Source organism: Harpia harpyja, chromosome 5, assembly GCF_026419915.1.
Source record: "Harpia harpyja isolate bHarHar1 chromosome 5, bHarHar1 primary haplotype, whole genome shotgun sequence".
NCBI lineage: Eukaryota > Metazoa > Chordata > Aves > Accipitriformes > Accipitridae > Harpia > Harpia harpyja.
The window spans coordinates 9,411,925-9,433,608 of record NC_068944.1 but is presented as its reverse complement, the minus strand read 5'-3'; the positions used below and the strand labels follow the sequence as shown (position 1 = coordinate 9,433,608).

Sequence of the window (21,684 nt, the reverse complement as noted above, 5' to 3'; positions counted from 1 at the left end):
CAGGAGGAGAATTGGGTACAACTGCACATCCCTTCTGTAACAACTGTATGCAACAGTGACACCTCTGGCTCAGACCCTACCAAGAACAATACAAAATTCAACAGTATACTAGGAAAATAAAATAAAAATTACAAAAACACAGACCAAAGCCTTCCTAAAGAACAGATTAAGACAAATCTGGCCACTCATTTTCTAAGTGCCTTACAAAATTAAACCAGTCTTGAACTCACCTCAACAAGTTGTTCTTTCTGCTCTGATAGCTTGCAAGTATATTCTGCTACAGCTTCAAGATTTCCTTCTACTCCTGTGATTTTTAATGCTTTTAGAACCATATGATCCATATGGTATTTTAGCAGATCTGCTGCCAAAGATGTTGCTGCACTGTGGACCTTGAGTAGCATTAAAAGAAGAGAAACAAAAGAGCAGCTGGGTCAAATGAGGACATGAAGTTATCACACTGCTACTTTCTGATAATGTTACAGCTGGGAAAAAAAACAGGTGCATGAATTCATGAGGCACCAAGTTCAGCATAAGCATGGCACAATGGCCACTTCTCATGAAGAACACACATTAAACTGTGTGAATCAGACCGAAGCCACACAGCACCTGAGTTAATAATATATTAGAAATTAAGTTCCTATGAATACATTTAGTTCTCAGTGATGCAAAGAAAAGCTTGAATATAATCAGCTTGTGACACAGCCTTAGAAAAGCACAAAGCATCTTTTCTGCAAGGAGACTGAAGCCAGAGATGGGTCTTGAAGAAGCCTCAAACACTCTCCCTATACTCCCAACAAGCAAGGAGCTCCCCCTTGAAACACATCCCTAAATCCAGATACACTTTCAGACCTATGGATCTGCTGAAACTGTGCTGTGAAGGACTCTGCCTGACAACAGCTATCAGCGACAGCTGCTGCTAGTTCCCAGTGACTAGTCATAGTAGGTTTATCTATGCCCTGTAATCAGCCCCATTTTAAAAACATAGGGAAAAACAAAATAGCAACCTCTTCAGAAATAGCAGAGCATTCTTATGCTCATAGGACTATCATAAGTCTTGTAATATTACACTCACTTTGCTGGACTGCACTGAATATACAACAAACTTGGCTGTTCAAGAAGAAAGTTATTTTTCAAGTTCTTATGAATGCAATGAGCTTGAAATTGTGACACTGGTGGGCCTTGACTCTGTAGAGATGAGAACGTTTACTAGAACGGTATGTTGGGGTTTTTTATTCCACTGGACTCTACCTATTTTCACCCTCTATCCCTGGCAGTAGTTCCTGTGCAGTCCAGAATTAAGGGGCTTGGGTTTGGGGTTTTTTTTGTTTTTTAATTTCATGCAAGAAACCTGAATTGTTGCCTCAAAACCTGCTGCGACTGTTTTTTTGAAAAAAGAACAAAAAACTTTGACATGTTATAAACTATTTATATAGTGTTGCTCGCATGCCATTAAAAATTAGCACAAACCACTAATCTCAGAAATGAAGTCAGCTCTGAAGAAAGGACATCTGCAAGGCTTGCAATGTTAGAGTAGGAACTGGCAATTCTCATTTATATATGGGCTACAGAGAGAGTACCTTTTCATTAGAGATTCTTTTCATCCTGATCCAAAAAAGAAATTTACTTCTACTTAATGCTGCCTCTGATCGTTAGCAGGAAAAATCATCTCAAGGAAGGAACATACCTTTTGTTTCTTCCATAAAGTGACAGAGACAGAAAATAACTACTTTTAACAAGGCTGTCTTGTGTTCTCAGCCACCCAGGCTCTCAAAACCATTTTAATTAGTCACAATACTTAAATTTCATCAGCAGAGATCCTGGTTGCTGACTGATGCACTGCAGCACTGAGAGTCAGACTGACAGGTAGTCCTCCTCAGCCACATACAGAAGCATGGCTACTCTGGGATCAACCCAGTCACTATACAGAGAACAAGGAAAATGACATAGTACTCTAAATTTACTTCTACGAGTAGCATGAATCCTGTGCATTTTAAAAAAGCTCTTACTAAGCAAGCTTTCATACTCTACAGGTCACCAAATCAAGTCATACAGAACTTAGGATTTGTTCGTTTAGAAATCCACACCCACTCACATTTGCTCCACAATTTCTAAAACAGCATGCTACGTTTCCACCTGCATTGCTTTTCATATGGAGCTACATCACAGGGCATAGGTAACCTACTATTTTGTATTTTATGCCACCTTTGTTAGCTGGTTTACAGAAGGTAATTTTCTATTATTGTCACCTGACAATTTTTTAACTTAAGTGTGGTAAATGTGTAGGCTTTGTTGCATGACATTTTCATAAATAGAAACCTGTGGGTAGGACAATATGGTAAGATTTACATTTATGGAGCTGCAAGAAAATACAAAATATTAATGCCTTCTGCCACATACTATATTCCAGCCACCTTTGGCTTTATGATCCATGCAATTGCATAGTCGCATACTACTTTGACTGGGAACCCTTCCTCCTCATTCAGCACACAGGAACGATGTTACTCAAAAAGGATGATCTTACAGTTAGAACAGCTGAATGTCACTCCAGAAAAGCTCTGCTACTGACTTCCTACATAATGGTGACCAAAGAAAAAACTATTAAGAAAAGTGCACAAATTATGTATCCTCCATTTTCTAGGAGCCCAACACACTGCCTGACAGCAGAAGCGCAAAGCACTTAACTGCAACTGAAATGGATTCAAAGCACTGTTCAAGTCTTCAGGACAGCTGCAGGAATTATAATCTGGAAACCAAAATTTCTCATTTTGCCTTTATTAAAAAATATGCAGCGTGATTTTTTGAGCAGTCGAGGTTTTCCAGTCACAGCAGCTGAGTGCTCAGTCTAAGCAAGTTCACCATACTTCTCTAACATCTTTGCACTGCTCTGTAGCCTAGTACTGAAACCCTCACTGTCCTTAGTCTTCATTTCTCCATCTGTTTCAAGGAACAATAATATGAAGCAGTTGAAAAGATACCCGAATGCTTTGCAAATATTTTAGAAGCTGCCAGAAACCAGTAATTCTGTATTTGGCTCAAATCTGTGCAACAGACAAGGCAGCAATGCTACCCATTAAGGGAGACGGAGGGGTGGCAGGGGAGGACCCTGATCAGCAAGTGCATCCCAGGTACCAAATGAGGCAGCTATCTCACATGTGTAAGCTGACACCCAGCATGCTTGCATTTAGGGAAAAAATTATTTACAACAGGCACATACGCAGCTGCCAACTGTCTAGAAAAATACCTGAGTACAAGGCACTGTCATAACACATTTTTGCTATAGAAATCAATAGAACAGGTTAAGTACAAACAAACAGCAAATGTAATTACTCATTTAAGCACACACTACAAGAAAAAGTATTTAAAACAGTGATGCATGCATCTCCAAGGAAAGTTTAGCCTTTACATCTAAAGTAATGATTATATACATAGTACTTATTTCCAAACACTTCTCTCTTTTATTGTTGTCAGAGTTAGCAAAAAGCGTATGTATCCAACAGATTTCTCATCAGTTCTAAGTAAGGACACAGAAGACAACTGCATGCTAGCTCCCTGATATAATTCTGATTTAGCTACTCTTGTCTATAAATAGATCCTAGCCTTTTGGGGTACAGGATCCTATTTTACAACTTCACATACAAGTAAGAAATTCAAGCTTTTATTCAGTTTATGCTTGCTTAAACTAGACTTACCTCTCTTTTAAGTTCATTCATGCACTGGCATGTTTTTAAAATGGCTACTTCCAAGTCTTCCATGAGATCCTTTGTCTTCTGGTTTTGCTACAAGCCAAAGAAAGCAACCGACAAAACATTACACAAAAACCCCAGCAAATCCCAGGTTCACATTATGTGTCATTACTTCAAGTTGCTTTAGAAGACAGCTTTTTCTTTCTAGATGTAATGTTTTCATTTACACATCCTGTTTATACTCTACTTGAAAAATTCTTTTATAGAAACTTTTATCACCAAATCAAATCTAAAAATAATTCTGATGCAAGCTAATTGACTGTTTCTGTTCAAAAGGAATTTATTTCTAAACCTCACTGAACTTTTTTTCAGGAAAAGGGTTTGCTTAAGCTTTACAGCTTCCAAAAATCTTCTGTCTAAACATCCTGAAGTAGAGCAACAGTTTAAGGCATTTTTAAATTTTTTTTTTAAATGCCCTTTTAAAATAAAGTGGTACCTAAAGTGTTATACAAATGTTCTATATTGAATTACAAAAAAGTTACTTAAAGCATCCTGTAAGTCTTTAGATCATTGTCTAATTTAAACAAGTACAGTAGCTAACATCATTTTGTTGAGGTAGCTTCAAGACAGAGTTCCCACTTCTGCAAATAGCACCTATGTATGGAACAACCCAAATGTCAAGAGACATACACTGCGAGAAGAGTTAAGTAGCAGTAATTTTGCATTGTCCTCCAAAACCTACTGGAAACAGTTATCCTAGGTGGGACCGTTAACATGGCCATAGCTGAGAAAAAATTAGCCCCTCAGAGTCTAAATTAACATAAACATACACACCCAAAATGTGTGTAGGTATAGACACACATACCCTCCATTTTATTTAAAGGAAAAAAAACCCACCCAAGCCAATATGATAATTTTCTCAGCTATTCTTATCCATTCTAAGTCTCAAAGCTACCTGTCCCTCAAATCTAATGCTTTCCTTTATGTAATGTTTGTAGAAGTGTAACATCACAAAATCACTTTTAACACAAGGAGCGTAATGTTTTACACTCACTAGCATATCCTTTTTATTTCTTTTACTTATTGAATGTGCACATTTTTGCTCCTTCTATGTGCAACTTTTTTTTTTTTTTTTTTTTTTTAAAACGTGAGTGAAGGAATTGCCTAGCCAAAATAAGATTACAGGAAAACCTAAAACAGGACAGTAGCTTGCGATCTTATGAGCTCGAACATACACAGGAAGGATTTCAGAAACATTTAAGATTCAATCAATAGCATTAGATTATCTGTTGTGCTCCAGGTAGTTTTCATTAACATACAATAAGACAAAACAGAACAGATCAGTGACGTCAGTCTAATTTAGACTTGACCTAGGTTACAAGACACTTCTGTTTTAAAATACACTCTTCACTGAAGACTCACAGTTACTCCGCTTGCTAAAAGGAAGTATGGCAAGTGCAAAGGGAGATAATTGGGTGCTCTAAGAGCTCTACACATCCCTCAATTCATCTATCCCCAAGGCACGATAATTTTTTTTTTTCAATCAACAATCCCGCTTGAATTACATTAAGTCCCTCAGAAAATATCCACCCTCCAATGAAGCTGCTGAGCTGAAACTAAAAAGCCACCTCAGTGAGCTGATGCTATTTTATCTGCTTACTGCATCTTGAGTCGCAGCTAGGCTAGGTTATTTATTAATGAAAATACTTAATGCATAAGCACACATGTGCACGCCCAAGTATTTTCACGGATCATACACATGCATAGCTCTGTACTAGGCTCTCATTTCTATCACTTGAAATGTAGCATGTAAATTATTTAGAGGTGATCATTTTCCACCGGTAAGAGAGCTTAGAAATACCCAAGTGTACCGGTTTTGGCTAGGACAGAATTAATTTTCTTCATACTATATGCTATGGTGCTGTTTTGGATTTGTGATAAAAACAGTGTTGATAACACAGGTATGTGTTAGCTATTGCTGAGCAGTGCTTACACATCCCTGCTTTCCAGGGCTAACCACCAACACCAAGCTAAACACAGTTTTAGTTTCTTATAGTTACGGGATTCTATGCAATTAACATCCTGTATGTGTCTTCTTTGTAATAACAAGTTTGTATTACCAGTAAGATTTATATGCTCTTCAAACAGCATTACTGCATTAAGAACACCTGACTGCAGCATCTGATTCAAAGAGGAGAAAAGGAACAAAAATGCTCTCTCATTAAGTAATACACTCAGTTAAGTATCCTATACTAGTACACATCTGCCATATCTCAGAGGGTTGATAAGATTTCATGCTCTACGTTTCCCCAGGAACAAGACTGAAAAAACCAAGTCAGAATCAGAAACAGAAACTGCATTTTCCATCTCTGCTTTTCCTCCTCCTTCTGCATATATCTTCTATGATCTTCAAGGAACAAGACAAATGACGGGGGAGGCTTAATGGGCTTATTCTCTAAAAAGGAAAACTACCATCATTTAAATCTTGTAAAAAGGAAAAAATTGCCTGTAAGTCTTAGTGTGTCTTTACTCTCTCCTCTCTCCACAAGATCAAAAAAACAGTCCACTTTTTAGAACTGCAATAGTTTCAACCTTATCAATAGTTTAAGTGTTTTCAATATTCTGTTGAAAACAAGAAACAGACACTGTGGTCACTGCCACGGGACAATTGAAGTCTCTGAACTACTCAACCAAAAGACCTAACTGTTTAAGGTTGTGCAATGATACTTCCATTTGCCTTCTTGTTTCCACTTACAGCTTCATTAAAATTAGTCTACTGCCACTAGTGGCCTAATTTAACCATCAAAGAATCAAGGAAGTGATACCACTGGGGCAGGGGGAAGACAGAACGTATTGAAGCTGCAGAAGCACAGAACAAACTCTGGCTTCCTTGATCAGCTCTCACTATGAGGAACAGACACAGTTCTTTCCTCCTAGACCAGAAGAAACACTGCATTAAAAATTTCTTGCCAAAGTAGAGGTGAAAAGATTTACTTTGCTAAAAAGCTCTTACAGCTTGCATCCACACTGAAACCAGCTGCTCTAGTTCCATTTTAGCCTGTTTAGACAGCTCCAAAATGTGTTCTCTGTGCTCATGACTAGTATAGGCAGAGTCTGTGAAGTCCTCCGTATGTTCCAGGATAACTTCCAGCATTGTCGAAAGGTTCTCTTTTGAGAGAAAATAAAGATTCTCACGAAGACCCTCCACCTTATTCTGAAAAAGAAGCATATCAGTTCCTTGAGAATTTATGTGGTTATACAGTTGTGACACAAATGCAGAAAGCAGATGCATCATTTTACATTTTATTTTTCTCCTCGGTGCTTTTTTTTATTATTCACTTATTTTCAACAGTTTGCTTGTATCCAGACCTCTGGTTTAGGGTTTGGGATTTTTTTTTTTTTTTTAATGTAGTACCATCAGCAAATTACTGGCCACTTATCAGAAGTAACAGCAAATACATTACTGTTCTACTGCCTACTGCTGTCAATAAAAAGTTAAGTGCAGCAAGTTTCAGAAATTAATTGTGTATTCAGATTTTGTTTGATCTTTCCACATCCATATCATCTATTTGGAGTATTTTTCTAAAAATTTGCATGTAGCAAAATGAATACTTTGAGGCACTTTCAAAAATTTCAACAAAATTCTAAAGGGGCAGGGGGAATAAATAAAAATAATAAGAAAATCAAACTGATAGGCTCCAAAGAAAGAAGGCACGGTTGTTCATTAACTGTTCTTAACTGACTATGAAATTTTGAAAAGCCTTTATCAGGAAAAATCAACTGAGCCACAAGATACGATTTCAATTCATAACATTTCCTTTGAATGACAGTTTGCTCTTTTAAATGTTTGGATGAATATTTTTGTGTACAGTTTTAAAAATATTACCAATTACAAAGCAAGAATTCTTCAACAACTATTTTAGTGAAGTTCTCATCAGTATCTTGATACTTAAGTTTATTCAACGTCAAGGCATCACCTCAACAAAACATTACAGTTCTTAATTCATTCTGATTCAGGAAGAGATGGCATGTAGCAGAAGGTGTATTTTGGCAACGACAATGAAATTATAATCACCTCTTGTCAGATTCTCTAACATTTTGGGACAGTTCTTTAAGTTAACACTGCTGAAAAGATGCAGATGCACCATTTGGAATTTAAAATTCTTTTTTTTCTTCAAAATTCTAGTTTTGAGGCAATTCATCAGGCTGTAGAAAACAATGCTATTTCTACTCTTACCTTGAATTCTTTGATGCCAGAATATATGCTGATGGGGACCATTTCATTTTCTCCGTTTGGTCTAGAGTCAGTTACAATTTCTATTACCTGTTCCAAAGCTAATCTCATCCGATGAAAAACTCCGTCTTTGTTTATACGAGCAGATTCACAGTCTGGATGCCTAAGACAAGTCTTTTTAAAGAAAGCAAAGTAAGTATTATGAAAGGGTACACATGCAGTAGAGCAAAATGAATGCTTCCTGCTCAGGCAAGTCTAAACAATGTGTCAGAATATGATAAATTCTTTCTGTTAAACTGCTATTGTGTTAAGTAGAATTCATACCGTTACTCAGAATATAAAGATTTTCCTGTACTCATTCTTCACTCTTACACCTTTCTTTAGCATGAAGTTTAAAGTGGGGCTGAGAAAGAAGAGTCAGCTATTCTGCCAGATGCCATACTCTGTGATTTATCCAAGTTGTGCAAGAGCTCTCATACTTACTCACCTTTGAAGCAGTTAGGAGCATCATGGTGCACTTCTCAAGAACAGCCCTAGATGCTGCCATTCTAGCCTTTTTCTTCTCATCCTTCAAATCCTAAACACCAGAAGAAAAACTGACCTGAATATTACACAGTATATAAAATGTTAACTGCTTGTGAGACTGGAAAAAGGAAACACTCTTGCAGATGGATGAGTTGTGAGAAAGCCTCTTTATGTCTGACAACTGCAATTTTCAGCCAAACTCATGATCTAGAACTTGCTTTTCAGACAGATTTTAATTTATGCATTTATTCTCAGCTCTATTCAATTCAGATTTCAAAGAAGGAAGATCTCAGATACAGAGCATGTTATGTAAACTGTCACTAATTTTGCTATCTTTATCATATAGCATTATTCATAAAACAGAAAAATGAGGGGAAAATAGCTGACAAAAATATTTTCTGAAATGGGGGGAGAGTAAAGCAGGGACAGAGAACACCAGCTTTTCATTGTACTGCAGTGAAGGAAATGTAAAATAAATCTCTTGTCTAGTTGAGTGTTATATTTACTACATACCAGTAATAAAGTTTTAACAGGCTAAAAAAGCAATTCCTCTGAAGAAAGGCATTGAGTACAGAAACTTTTCAAGAACTCTCCAAGGAGAGGGATATACCTGCAAAACTGAACTATATCCCCAGAAAAGTCCTTCAAAAGGGAAGAATTTAGAGTCCAAATTGGGATGGGGGTAAGAGGGGGGGAAGATGGCAAGACATGAACCCCTCAACATGTCAGATGGTCTAACAAGAGGAAGAATTTACACAGCTACAACCAAGATCTTCTCAATGCTCGCAAAGACAGCTGAGCACTATTTCAGTGTTAAACAGGCAACTGAATGGGAGCAGCTGAAAAGCTAACAGTTTACGGGATGGAATTAATCCTAATTTACCCTAGATTACCAAAAAAAAAAAAAAAAAAGGATAAATCACAGCAGCAGTCTGTTTTGACATTTTTATAAAAAAAAAAAAAAACCTTATTTAGCAACTACAGAAAATCTTTAGTACCAAAATCACATTTAAAAAAAAAAAAAAAAAACCCAACAAAAAAACCCCCAAACCAGCTCATTTCTGAAATTCTGACATTACATTCTGATAAGTCTGACCACACTCAAGAGTTTCCAGCATACTTATTATAGCTAAGGAAAAATACCTCAAGGTATGTTCCCTCCCAATAAAATTAACAATGATGTCACATAGCAGCCTACACACTGTAAAGTGAGCATATCAAGAAAGTCTTGACAATTTAGAAAGCAGTAATGAAACACTCCTTCCAAAAGAGTGACGCAGGCAAGGAGGGGAGAGCCAAAGACAGTTAACACTGAAACCCAAAAATAGTTGGAAAAAATATCACTTACTAGTAATGCACCTTTCTCCTTCCAAGGAACAACTGCTATGAATATTTCAGGGAAAAATAAAGAGAGTTCATTTCCAAGCAAGTATTTCCTTTAACTATATGTAGCTTTTCCAGAACTGATTCTTTGATACTGAGCATGTACTTAGCAGACTCAGAACACATCAACAGTAAAAGGAGATGCATGAGGTTGGCCAATTGTTTATACAAATTCAATTCTGAATTTTGCTGGATATTAGGGACTCTGTATATCTGTATCAGACCCTGGTTCAGTTCTGAATGGAGGATTTGATTGCCAAGGGGAAGCAACTAGAGCTCACAGCAGAAGCTTAAGCCTCAGCAAACCTTTTATTTACATGGAAATAGCAGCAAAAAGCTTCCTGCATGAATGAAAGACTTTGAAATAGTAGCTACACGTGAGAAGTAAAAATCCATTACCCCAACATAAGAAGGTTTTGATCTAAACCTAGAAAAATATTCCGTAATAATAATAATAATAATGATAATTAAAAAACCCACCAAGCAAATGCTTTATTAGGATCTAAAGATTTCATGTTTGGAGTTTTCTAAAATAATTACTCAGCTTTCAAATCCCTTCACTATGTGCAAACATCAAATGTTTCTGTCAAGTAACAACAGAAATTCTCTACCAGAGTAACAAGCCAGAAAAGTTAGAGCCAAAAGACAGTGATTGAAGCCAAAGGAGATCTCAAATAACATGCACCCAGGCTTCTGGAAGATATGCAGATCAAACAACACAGTGATATTTCTCAGGCTGAGCTTTAAAATCAAAAGATGTCCTTTGGGTGGAGCAAGGAGAACAAGTTAGGTATCAGAGACAAGACACCAGCAATTGTTTTGTTTTGATATAGTTAATCATCCCAGAAGAACCCAAATATTCCAGTGAATCAGATGAAAATGATACCTTACAACATCTCTCACAGTTTTTTATTAATACTTACATTTTGCCGATCTCCAGTTAAATGGGCAAACTCTACCATTTCATTTCCAAACTGGCTGAATATTTGTACAAACTCCTGGAAACTACTGACTTTTTCTAGTTGTTCCATTGTTGCAAGAACCTACAAGATAAGGGAAAATACTGTAGTTTATCAAGATGCTAAACAGAAAACATTATTACTAAACTAGGAATATTATTATTTGCAGACACTTCTAAATCATGTTGTTTAAAACGTATATTTTTTGTTACTATTTGAGCATTCATAACTCAACAGCTGGATATCAAGTCTAAATTAATAATCATGCTTCATTCAAAATGAGTCATTTGTTATCAACCCTCAAAAAACATTTTCCTTGCTCTTCCTAGTATCAAGAGTAACAGTATTACAGGATTCAGTTTCCAGATTTAGGAAAAATGTTACCATCATATTAAATTTAAAAACATAAGTACTTGAAATTAATATACAAATTATATCCTTATGTTTTAACTCTCAATTTCAAAGTTCAATTTCAGATGCATAACTTTCAAAGTCTAAAACCACAGTTGCACAGTCAAGACAGCTGTTCTAAAGGCTGCGTGCATTAAAAACAAAAAAAAAGAAAAAGAACAGCATTCCACAAAACAAAAAGGTTAGAATTGAATTAATACGTAGTTTTATACTTTCCATAATAACTTACTCTAACTCTGAAGTTTTTTATTAGCTATAAATAAAACAAAGAACTAAATGAACCCAAGCTGTATCAAGCTTTTACTTTTACTCAAGATACATAAAAGCATGCGAAATCAGCATTTTTTAAAACATTCAGCAAAAATTATCATATAGCTTATAAATTACTGAAGCTATCCTGCTGAAGTCACTACAATATGGTTTATTACAGAGATTGACATTAGGGTTTTTCAGGTTAGACGTATAGTTGCTAATCCCAAAGTGATCTTTCAAATCCATTAAATGACTTCAGAAGGGAAGACAGTCAAAGCAGTTCTTTGTGTTTCAGACTGGAGGTAAGATACTGCATGAAAATTTAACAAACTGTACTTGAAAGGGAGAAACTTCAACATATTTTTCCTTTCCTATGCCAAAAGCATCTTCCCCCCAACTAAAAAAGCAGTCTACATACCTGATTATGACAAACAACCCCTTCCCTGCAACCCAGGCAAAACCTCCTAGAAGCACCTGTTCTTTTGTAACAGAGCACCTGCTCAACCTCATAGTTATAATCTACGTAAAGCAAGTGTTCCACTAAATCCTGCGAGTACTGTGGAACCGCCACTGCTTTATCATGCAATATTAGACTGCAGTATCTGCCAGAGTATCTTATGTTACGCAGCCAGTTCCGCAAAGGCTGCAGAAACAGGAACTTCCATAATTCAGGTGTTGATGCATGAGCAAGGCTGGGGTATAAAGGACTTGGAAGGAAGCTGCACAAAGATGGAGATGTGAAAAAGCAGTATGAGTGGAAGAAGCAGAGAACCACACGACTTGGAAAATGAGAATGTAGAAAAGTGAATGTAGAGAAAGGAGAAAATATACAAGTTAAGGTCCAACTTTCTCTTTTAAGAATGGATAAAAAAAATAATAGTAATTATGCTCAACTGTTCTTGGTTTAAGCAAGTATAGTACTTCATGAGTATGGTCTTGCTTGCAAGCAACTGTTACAGTTACCCTAGAGCAAGTGTTGCTGTCATGACAAATCTCTTGTCAAACAAAAACTTCAGTGAAAGCACATGCATTTCCATTACAGCTAACAATTCTAGACATTCCCAGCAGAGCTGACATTCCAAGAAACTACATACAGGGAGAAACCGTATGGACAGCTCTAAATTTGTCTAAAGCTTATTCAAGAAGTTGTTAAAATGCAAAATGCCTGTGATGTCTTCATAATTTTTCATTTTAAACTTTCTTCAACATGAAGCACACAGTAATTAAAAGGTACATTTTTTAAATACAAGGTTAAAAATATGTATCAAAAAAGGCTTTAAGTTCCTATTAATATCTAAATTAGAACATAGTGTTACACAGCTACTGCTGCACTATGAATGTCACCTTTCAGACAGCGGTCATAGGCTAACATCACTTCAGGGCACATCCATATTTTGATCCAATCTGCAGAGGGCAGCAATACCCCCCCAGTCTGTCACTTCTCTCTTCATTGTTCTGGCACTCCTAACCTCACTGATGACAGTAAGCAGAGCAAGACTTTAAGCTCACTGATGCAGTGACTAAGTCTGACGGACAGTAAAACAAATTTTGTAAGGTAGGAAAGATGTGGGCAGGGACTTCAGAAATGCACACAATCTAAAAACACAGGGACAGTATATATGGTGCAGATGATGGAGAAGCAGGAACAGACAGGATCATTGGGATCATCAACCAGAAGCTGGGTTCTGGAGCAGATCACCATTCCAGAAGATCTCAATCACTTCTTCAGTCTATGAGATTGGATGTCCAACCACTAAGCTGGTTTTTTTTCTGTCCTCTGGCCTTGGTTGACTTAACTACTCTTGATTCATACGAGGAAGACGATGATGAAAATGAAAATGAAGGCGTCCAGAAAGAGGCAGCAAGAAAACCGGTACTAAAATTTTAATACTAGCATTCAGTCTGGAACAGTGACCCACTCTAAGTCGTCAGCATCTGCTCCAGTTGGCAGTACTCATGATCCTGTTCCTGCCTTTCCATCCTCTACACCGTATTATACTACACTGTCTCTGAGTATTTGTGTGCACTTCTTAAGTCCATGCCCACATCACCCCTCTACCACAGTATTTCTTACAGGAAGAACTGCTTTGCTATCCATCATACCAGTGTCTTGACACACTTTTCAGGAGCGTACTCTGTAAATATCAGGGTATGCCTGTATGAGACATCATCATTTGTTTAATTTGGTCCTAGAGATGTGAATTGCTCTACTGGTATCATAAACAGAAGCAGACATTCTCAAACACATGTAGATTATGCGTAGAAAGAATGCAGTAAAACCCAAAAGACCACAAAGACACGGCAAGCAGTCTCAGACACACTTATGCTGGAATATGAGACTTCATTTTAAATACCTTGAAAATAAGTCTTGCACCTATGCTTACTATATTCATATCACTGTATATATGACAGTGGTTTCATATATATTTAAGACTATCATAAACCATGCCCTGCTGCTGAAAGGATATACCCCTCCTTATCCCTTCATGATACAAACACTTGCACAGTTGCTCTGTAGCCTAAATCTGTGTTAACACCAGCCCCTTTTGGAAAAGTAAATTAATTCAGATCACTGCATGCCTGCAGATGACAGCAGAAGAAAAGCTCACAAAAGGCAGCAAATGGTATTAAATGCACCATTCTGGTCTCCAGTGCAAGAAAAGACCAAAGCTGCAGGTAAATTCAGCAAATTAATATTGATAAAACTGCTGCCACCTTCACCAACCATTAAGAGAAGAAAAGAGCACTAAGACTGCTGTGCTGCTAAGTCTAAAACCAGACTGAAGCAGGTATTACGGTAGTTTTTGAATCCTGGACTCAACTAAGTGTCTTGGATCTAGAAGCTGCAAAATAGAGAAAAGGGTGTCTGGAAAGCAAACTGAGAGAAAGGAAGAAAGATAGCATGAGGAGTCAAAAGAGGAAAGAGGGGCACTGCTCTGGGTTACAAGTTGAAAATTAACGGAAAAACCCAGGCCTTATCAGGCTCTCATTTTTCAAACATGAGGTTTTTCTATTTTTGTTTTAGCACATCAGGGGAGAAAAAAAAGGAAGAATATCCTACAGGCAAGACAGTGCAGTACATGAAATAGATGACATGTGAGGTTAAATGGGCCTTCATACATTATTTAAATCAACCAAGTAGTTTCAAGCTAAGTTTCAAGACATAACTTAAACTGCACAAAAAACTTTAAATCTGTAAACCTCACTTCACTGGCACAGACTTTTATCAGCATTCCTCACAGCTTTTTGCCTTAAATACATTCATAATGCTCTGCTTGTACAAACATCCTGTGCTTAGCAAGTAGAAGCTTTTATTGGCCATTTTACTGACAGACATACCTTCCACCTCACAGCAAACTTAAATAAGAAGTAACACAGCGTCTTCTCCAGCACACTAAGTCAAGAGAGCAATACAGGTCACAAAATGTAGAAAGTTACTGAAAATTGTTATTTGATTCCTCTTGACTTACAGCCATCCCCTTTCAGGTATCTGGTAGCTGAACATGTGCAAGACATTCATTTTTACCTCTTTATTTTGCACTTCCCCTACAGATACAATGAAAATACCACTTCATTTACCACCACTCTTTTGCATTGACTGTGGGTGTCAGTTAAACAAAAGTAAAAAGAAGCTACAAATACCTTGTTTCTGGAAGTTATAATTTGCTTAATAACAATTCTGTCTGCTAACACCAGCACCTTTGTGACAGAAGAAAGCAACAACCTTGCAGCTTTTACCACACCCGTTTTGTCCGTAAAGATTGTTATGTGGCTATCAGATTCTGGATGATCCAAGCTTGCCACGTCCGTAAGCTGTGCAATTGTTTCACCTAGAGGGAAGAAAGAAATAATTAACATTTCATACTTAGAAGAAAGATACTGGGCCATTAAACATTCTTAACTTTTACCTTTGAGGGATAAAACAACAGTTTCAGAGCTACCTACTTTTTATTCCACTTCACTTCCTTCTACTGACAGTTGGTGGCACCCTCTCCATATTTAAATTTGGACTATTACTCAATACTGCCTCATTCTTCCATCTGTAACATACACTGATTTTCTTACAGTAGTCTATAGATATTTGAGGTGGAGGGGGTGGAGCTGGGGAGTGTGAAGGGAGAAAACATTCATGGGAGGTATTTTGCCAATTTTAATAGCAAAAGTCAAATCAGTGTCGACACTTGCAGCATCAACGCACTGAAGGAATGAAACGCAAAGGAAGAACTACAAACTCCCCTCCACTTCCCAAACTTCAGTTGGTATTCCTATAATTTATGGATTTCCTATTCCTGTAGAAGTCTTCAGGCATGAAGAATAAAGACATTCCAAACAGTAACTTTATAACTTATAGGACTGAAGCATTATAATGAGACTACTGCACTTACGTTCAAAGGAGGGCCACCAAACAGTATGTTGTCAGACACAGGAGAGAAAAAAAGGCAAAGAAGCACTTATTTTCAGTTCATAAGCATCTCTCTATTCAACTAGCATTTTATATAGTAATAGTTAAATAAGACTATTTGACCACTTATTTTTTATGTGGTTAAAAATTCTACAATCCAATGCAGCCAGTGGATCTCCTTGTCCGAGAAAAATCACAGGCCCCTATCGAGTTAAATCTTCTGGAGTACCCTAGATAATAGCTCAAAAGAGGAAAGGCATGAGCAGTTTCCTATTCCACAACCACAGGACGACTGCAGGGAGACTGAACTCAGGCAAGCTCAGAGACATGCTTTTTGTTGGCATGCAAGACAAGATGATCAACCCACAACTAACCTGCAGATCATCCTTGAAGATAAAATCTAGGACATTTGATCGAGTCCCCTATGACTCATCTTCAAAACCTCAACTAAGGTAATTCACCTAAGCAGACAAGATACTCCAAAAGCCTGATAAAGCCAGAGGTCCCATATGAGGAACCCGAAGGTGCATTATTACTCTGGAAATAACACACACAAATACTATGGAAGATGGAAGGCCTGACAGTCCTTCAAACTACAGAGCTCCACACTTCATAGTATTTATGTATAGATTTCTCTCCTCTGACAATTGTAATCCCTTGAGCTCCTAAGTTGCCTGAAGAGGTATTGCACTATGGCAAAGAACTCCCAGTACTTTTGCTTGGACGAGGCCAGGTTATAAAAGCCATGCTACAAAAACTCAGAAGGTCTCTCTAGTGTAAGTATGCAAATATGATAAACAGACTATGCTCTGACATGGTGAGTTCCACAGCTGAAGGGCCTGAAAATGAATAGAAGCAAGAAGAATTATAAAAGTACAGCTATTATCCAAACAGTGAGGGCAGCCAGATGTCCTACAGCTTCACTGTCAGTGTAAGTCTCCAGTCAGGCACAGAGATCATTTAACAGCAAAACAGATTGGCCATTGCCTTCTCCACAGTCAAACTGATTTCAGTTCAGGCCAATCTCTAGGTGGAACTGTTCAACTTTGTCAGCAGATTAACCCCCATCTCTTCCTTTGACCTCAAAATACATGTGACAACATAAAATGCTGTAGAAACACAGAGAGAACAATTACAATAGATTTAAAGTGCTTTTGGTAACCAAGGAAGAATGCACAACATCATTATCCCATTTCTTATGCTGTGGGATTCACCTTCTTGAAGATGATTATCAAGCCTTAAGTGAAGCATCTAGTCAAAGAGTAATTGGAGAACATGGAAAGAGCTGCAACATCTGCCTGTCAAAAGCTCCAGACAGCCCTAGAAACGTGAGATTTTTGACAACAGAACAAAGGCTTCCTTCTCTGCCTGCAGATCTGCAACTACAGAACAGGAATGATGCCCTGGGAGTAAGCTATGAGGAACAAGACCTGTTAGGGTAAAAAGACTGATCTAGGGACTACTGAAGCCAGCTGGGCATACACAAGTCCATGGGACACATCTGAGAGTGTCAAAGGAGCAGTTCAGTGTCACTATATTTCTGCTATGATGTCTGAAAGATTGTGACAATTGGGACAGATTTCCAGTGATAGAAAGGCAACTGTCACACCCATCTTCAAGGAGGGTGATAAGAAAACTTCAGGCAATTAAGGGCTAGTCAGCCTCATGTCAGTCTCCAGGAGTATTATTAAAATCATCTTGGAAGCCATTACCACATGAAGCAGAGAAAGGCAATCAGGAAGAGCCACCACAGACCAGCAAGGGTGAATAGTCCCTTATCGACCTGAATGCCTTCTATAATGAGATGACACTGGCTCTAGAAAAGGAAGTAATGGATGCTCTGTATCTCAACTTTAGCAAGGCCTCCAACATGATCTCCCATAGTCTCCTTATAACTAAATCATAAGATATGAACTGGGTAAGTGAACAATAAGGTGGGTAGAAAATGGACCTGACTGTTGGGCTCGGGGATGGTGATAAGTGGTACAAAGTCCAACAGCAGTCAGTTACCAGTGGTGTCCCTCAGGGACTGATACAAGGCATCAAAACTGTTCCTTGGATGACGGACCAGCACATTCAGCAAGTGTGTGAAAAATACCAAACTGGGGGAGTGTCTGATACACTGCGGGACAGGGCTGCTGGACAGAGGGACAGGCCAGAAAGGTGATCTGACAGGAAGTTTGTGAAGTCCAACAAAGGCAGTAATACCAAGTCCTGTGTCTGGGCCAGGATAACACCACGCAACAGTACAGGCTGGGACCAGCTGCCTACAGAGAACCTTTGCGGGGAAAGCCACGGGGGTCCTGGTGGACAAAGAGTTGAACAGGAGTCAGCAATGACGGCCAGCTGCATGCTGGGCTGTTAGCAGGAATGTAACCAGCAGGCTGCAGAAATGATTCTTCCCTTCTGGTTGGCACTTGTGAGACAGCATCTGGAGTACCACGTCCAGTTCTGGGCTCCCCAGTACAAGGGACAACACTGACATAGTGGAGCATGTGACATAAGAGGGGAGGTTGAAGGAAGCGGGTTTGTTCCATCTTAAGGAGATAAGGCCAATGGCAGAGTTTACTGCAGTCTACAACTACCTACCTGATGGGCAGATATGGAGAAGACAGAGACAGACTGCTCCCAGAGGTGCGTGATAGGGCAAAAAGCAACGGACAAGATGTAAGAAAATACTTTTGCCACTGTAAGGGTGGTCAAACACTGTAAGAGGCATAAAAGAAATTGCAGAGTCTCCATTCTTGAGTTAAACGTCCCTTCCAAGCTAAGTTATTCTGTGATTCTATTTATCCATTTTAAATTTTTTGTTTTCAACCTTCTTAATTTAGTCCTTCTCTGTACTAAAAGACAAGGCAAAAAACAGGAGAGCGCTATTTATTGCTTCCATTTTAGTCCATGTCTTCCTTTAGGGCTATGCAGTCAACTGGCAGAGAACACTGAAAATGTTATGACACTAACTCATTCTTGACATGTGTTTTCTCTTTTAAATTAACCAGTCTTGCCTAGTTTGGGAGGAAAAAAAAAAAAAAAAAAAGAACAAATCACAGATGGGCACCTAAAAATGTGCTGCTTTGAGTTACATTCCACTACTATACTGTCACTGTAAACACTGACACAGTGCAAGACTCATGTTAGGCAAAATCTGCTACATGACCCTTTGCAGTGTTTTATGATTCTATTTTGAGTCAATCAAATTACAAGGTTTATTACAAGGAAATAGTCATAACAAGTCTGAAACACTTCAGATCACTGATTATACCCTTCACAAGAGACAGATACAACATCTGTCATCCTTCAAAGCCTCTGCAGGATATGCAATTGATTTAAAGACCCCCTACTTCCCTTAGCAACTGAGACGCTTAATGTTCTAAATCCTTTCGTGTTGAAATCGTATCTTCTACATCTAACGAAGTGTCCCTTTAATTTTTGAGGCACAATCTAATTTATTGGCTAAAAAGAAGTATGAACAGCTCTACAACATCCTCTGTCCTAAACAGCAAGGCCTTTCTGCTGCCATCAGAACATGGGCTTCTTTTCTACAAGTCAATATGCCTGGCTATAATTGGCCAGGAGATTTTATTGGCTTGCTTGGGAACACAAAAGTTGTTCAAAATAGCATTTGATCAACTGTGTTCAGAGACTGAATTCAGAGGACAGTTATCCATAAGAATTCATCTGCACAAAGGACTGCCTTACCTTGTCCAACACTTAACAGCCCACAGAGATACTGGCACAAAAAAACCCATCAAACAAAAAACCAGCAGCAAACATGTTTGACACACTGAATTTCCCATGTAAGTCTTCAGTTAGATCTCAAATGGATAGCTCAGAGAGAATAACTGACCCATGCCAAGGTAAATGTGAGGCTTGACAGAAAAGTAAACAGTCTGTATCTTCACTCCTGTAGATTGAGGCACATTACTGCGTAACAGGAAATAAATCTTACAATGTAAAAAAAGTATAGCCATTTGGTGAGAGAAAACACTGCAGACTATTTTTAGATTCTGAGCTCCTCCTGGATACACTGATAGGGAGAAAAAGCACTTGGCTACAGCATAACTGGCAAGTCAAGCAATAGAGACCCAGACTGCACTGCTCCTCTAGCAGCTGAGATTATCGACGTAAACTTTGGCAATTTTGGCTTGTCAGCATTTTACTTGGATCTCTGAAGAGAAAACACATGCTTCACATAACAAATGGAATGGTTTCAAATTAGGACATTTCTGTTTGCTGCCAAGTTTACTGGAGCGACCATGAAATTTCAGTCTGAAGTTTATCTAGAATAGTCCTTCAAATCACAAAAACAATCATTCATCACCAGCATGTTTCTAGACATTGCAACTCATTGTTGAGGGATTTTCAGATAATTTCTTCAGTACCATGCCTAATTTCTAAGCTTTTTTTTTTTTTTTTTAAATCACAAATATAGAATGAACTGCATCCCCAAAATCTGAGGCCAGGACAGTGATTCAGCAAGAAATACACCAGCTAGGACAGCAAAAGGCAAGTTTCTCAGGCTTCTGAAGTTATTTAAAAGATAAAAACCAAACACCCACCCACAAGTCCACTGTTTAACTTAACAGATCAATTTTAAGTACAGTAACCCATGTCTTGGAGTAGAGTACTACTCCTTTCTGCAGTCATCAAGACATTAGTGTTGAAGGGTCACTTATTTGCCTCCACATCTGGAAGCTCAAGATTGTCTCCCTAAAGCCAGAGTAAGCCTGTCACACCTATAGGTACTTCCACCTGCTTAAACAAGGAATTTCCCATGATCTGAAGGTATTTGAAAGAAAAAACAAAGCCCCACCACCGCTAACAACAAAAGGAACGTTCTTCTAGGTGCCACCTTCCTGAAGGCTGTACTGCAGATGTAAGAATATACACTTACTAAGAGCCACTGAAATACCATGCAAGGAATAGTACTGAATATCTAGAAAAGCAGTTTCTAGCATGACACTGACATTCTCTTACAGTATCAGAGAATGTAACCCACTGTTCGCCTAGACAGAGGCTTCTGGGGGGAGGAGGGTGACAGCAGGCAACTTAATCAATTATCTATACTTCACATTCAATACACACACAGAGCAAGTTTGCAACAGAAGTTGAATCCAGCAAAAAGGCAAGTATGATATGATCTTCATGCTACTGAGGGGAGTCATCAGATGACTGATGTGAGTCATCTTAGTGAGTCCTGATGAAATATGGGTTGACACTGACCTTCATTCAGACATTCAGATTTAGAACACAGTGACCTCAATAACGTAACACTCAAATTACTTTAAATACTCTACTGTTTTAGCTTGAGAGCAGTAAACTCTGAAGTTGTATTCTCAACACTCTGCTCTTTGTCTGTAGTAACATCATAAAACAAAGAGCAGTCAGGTAATTCCTTGTGGCAAAAGATCCTCTAAAAATCAAAGCCAACACACAATTCCATTCCTTGTCCATAAGACGACAGCAATTTAAGTAAGTGACAAAATCAGGTAACAGATCAGGCCTTGAATGAACCAGCAGAAGAGGGTTAAGCAGTTAAATAAAGTTCTTACATTATTCCTGACACTAAAAATAGTGTGCCAAAAATGGCACAAGCACAATTTCATGAGTAACTACATACCTGCTCTCCTTGCCTCAATGCAAGCAACACTCATTTCCTCTTTCAATTCATGATTTTCATTGGCTATAGCTTCACCTACTGTTACAAATCTTCCAACTGCCAGGTTAACTGCTTGGCCCACTCGCTGAATTGCTTGCAGAGTCTTGTCTGAACGCTTTGGTTTATCCTTATGATTAATAAGAGTAGTTATCTGTGAACAAGAAGAGTTAATTATT

At 38.2% G+C, this 21,684-nt stretch overlaps 1 protein-coding gene across 1 annotated transcript in view; it reads right to left on the bottom strand.

The window, feature by feature from the left end:
• Nucleotides 1-21,684, bottom strand: part of CTNNAL1 (catenin alpha like 1) — a 62,018-nt gene that overhangs the window by 20,735 nt on the left and 19,599 nt on the right. The window contains exons 2-9 of the mRNA XM_052787305.1: nucleotides 21,470-21,659; nucleotides 15,090-15,277; nucleotides 10,749-10,868; nucleotides 8,405-8,494; nucleotides 7,921-8,091; nucleotides 6,697-6,897; nucleotides 3,690-3,776; nucleotides 231-389 (exon numbers count right to left, since the gene is read on the bottom strand). Coding sequence (XP_052643265.1) covers nucleotides 231-389; nucleotides 3,690-3,776; nucleotides 6,697-6,897; nucleotides 7,921-8,091; nucleotides 8,405-8,494; nucleotides 10,749-10,868; nucleotides 15,090-15,277; nucleotides 21,470-21,659 — 1,206 coding nt within the window. The remainder of the gene's footprint in view (nucleotides 1-230; nucleotides 390-3,689; nucleotides 3,777-6,696; nucleotides 6,898-7,920; nucleotides 8,092-8,404; nucleotides 8,495-10,748; nucleotides 10,869-15,089; nucleotides 15,278-21,469; nucleotides 21,660-21,684) is intronic.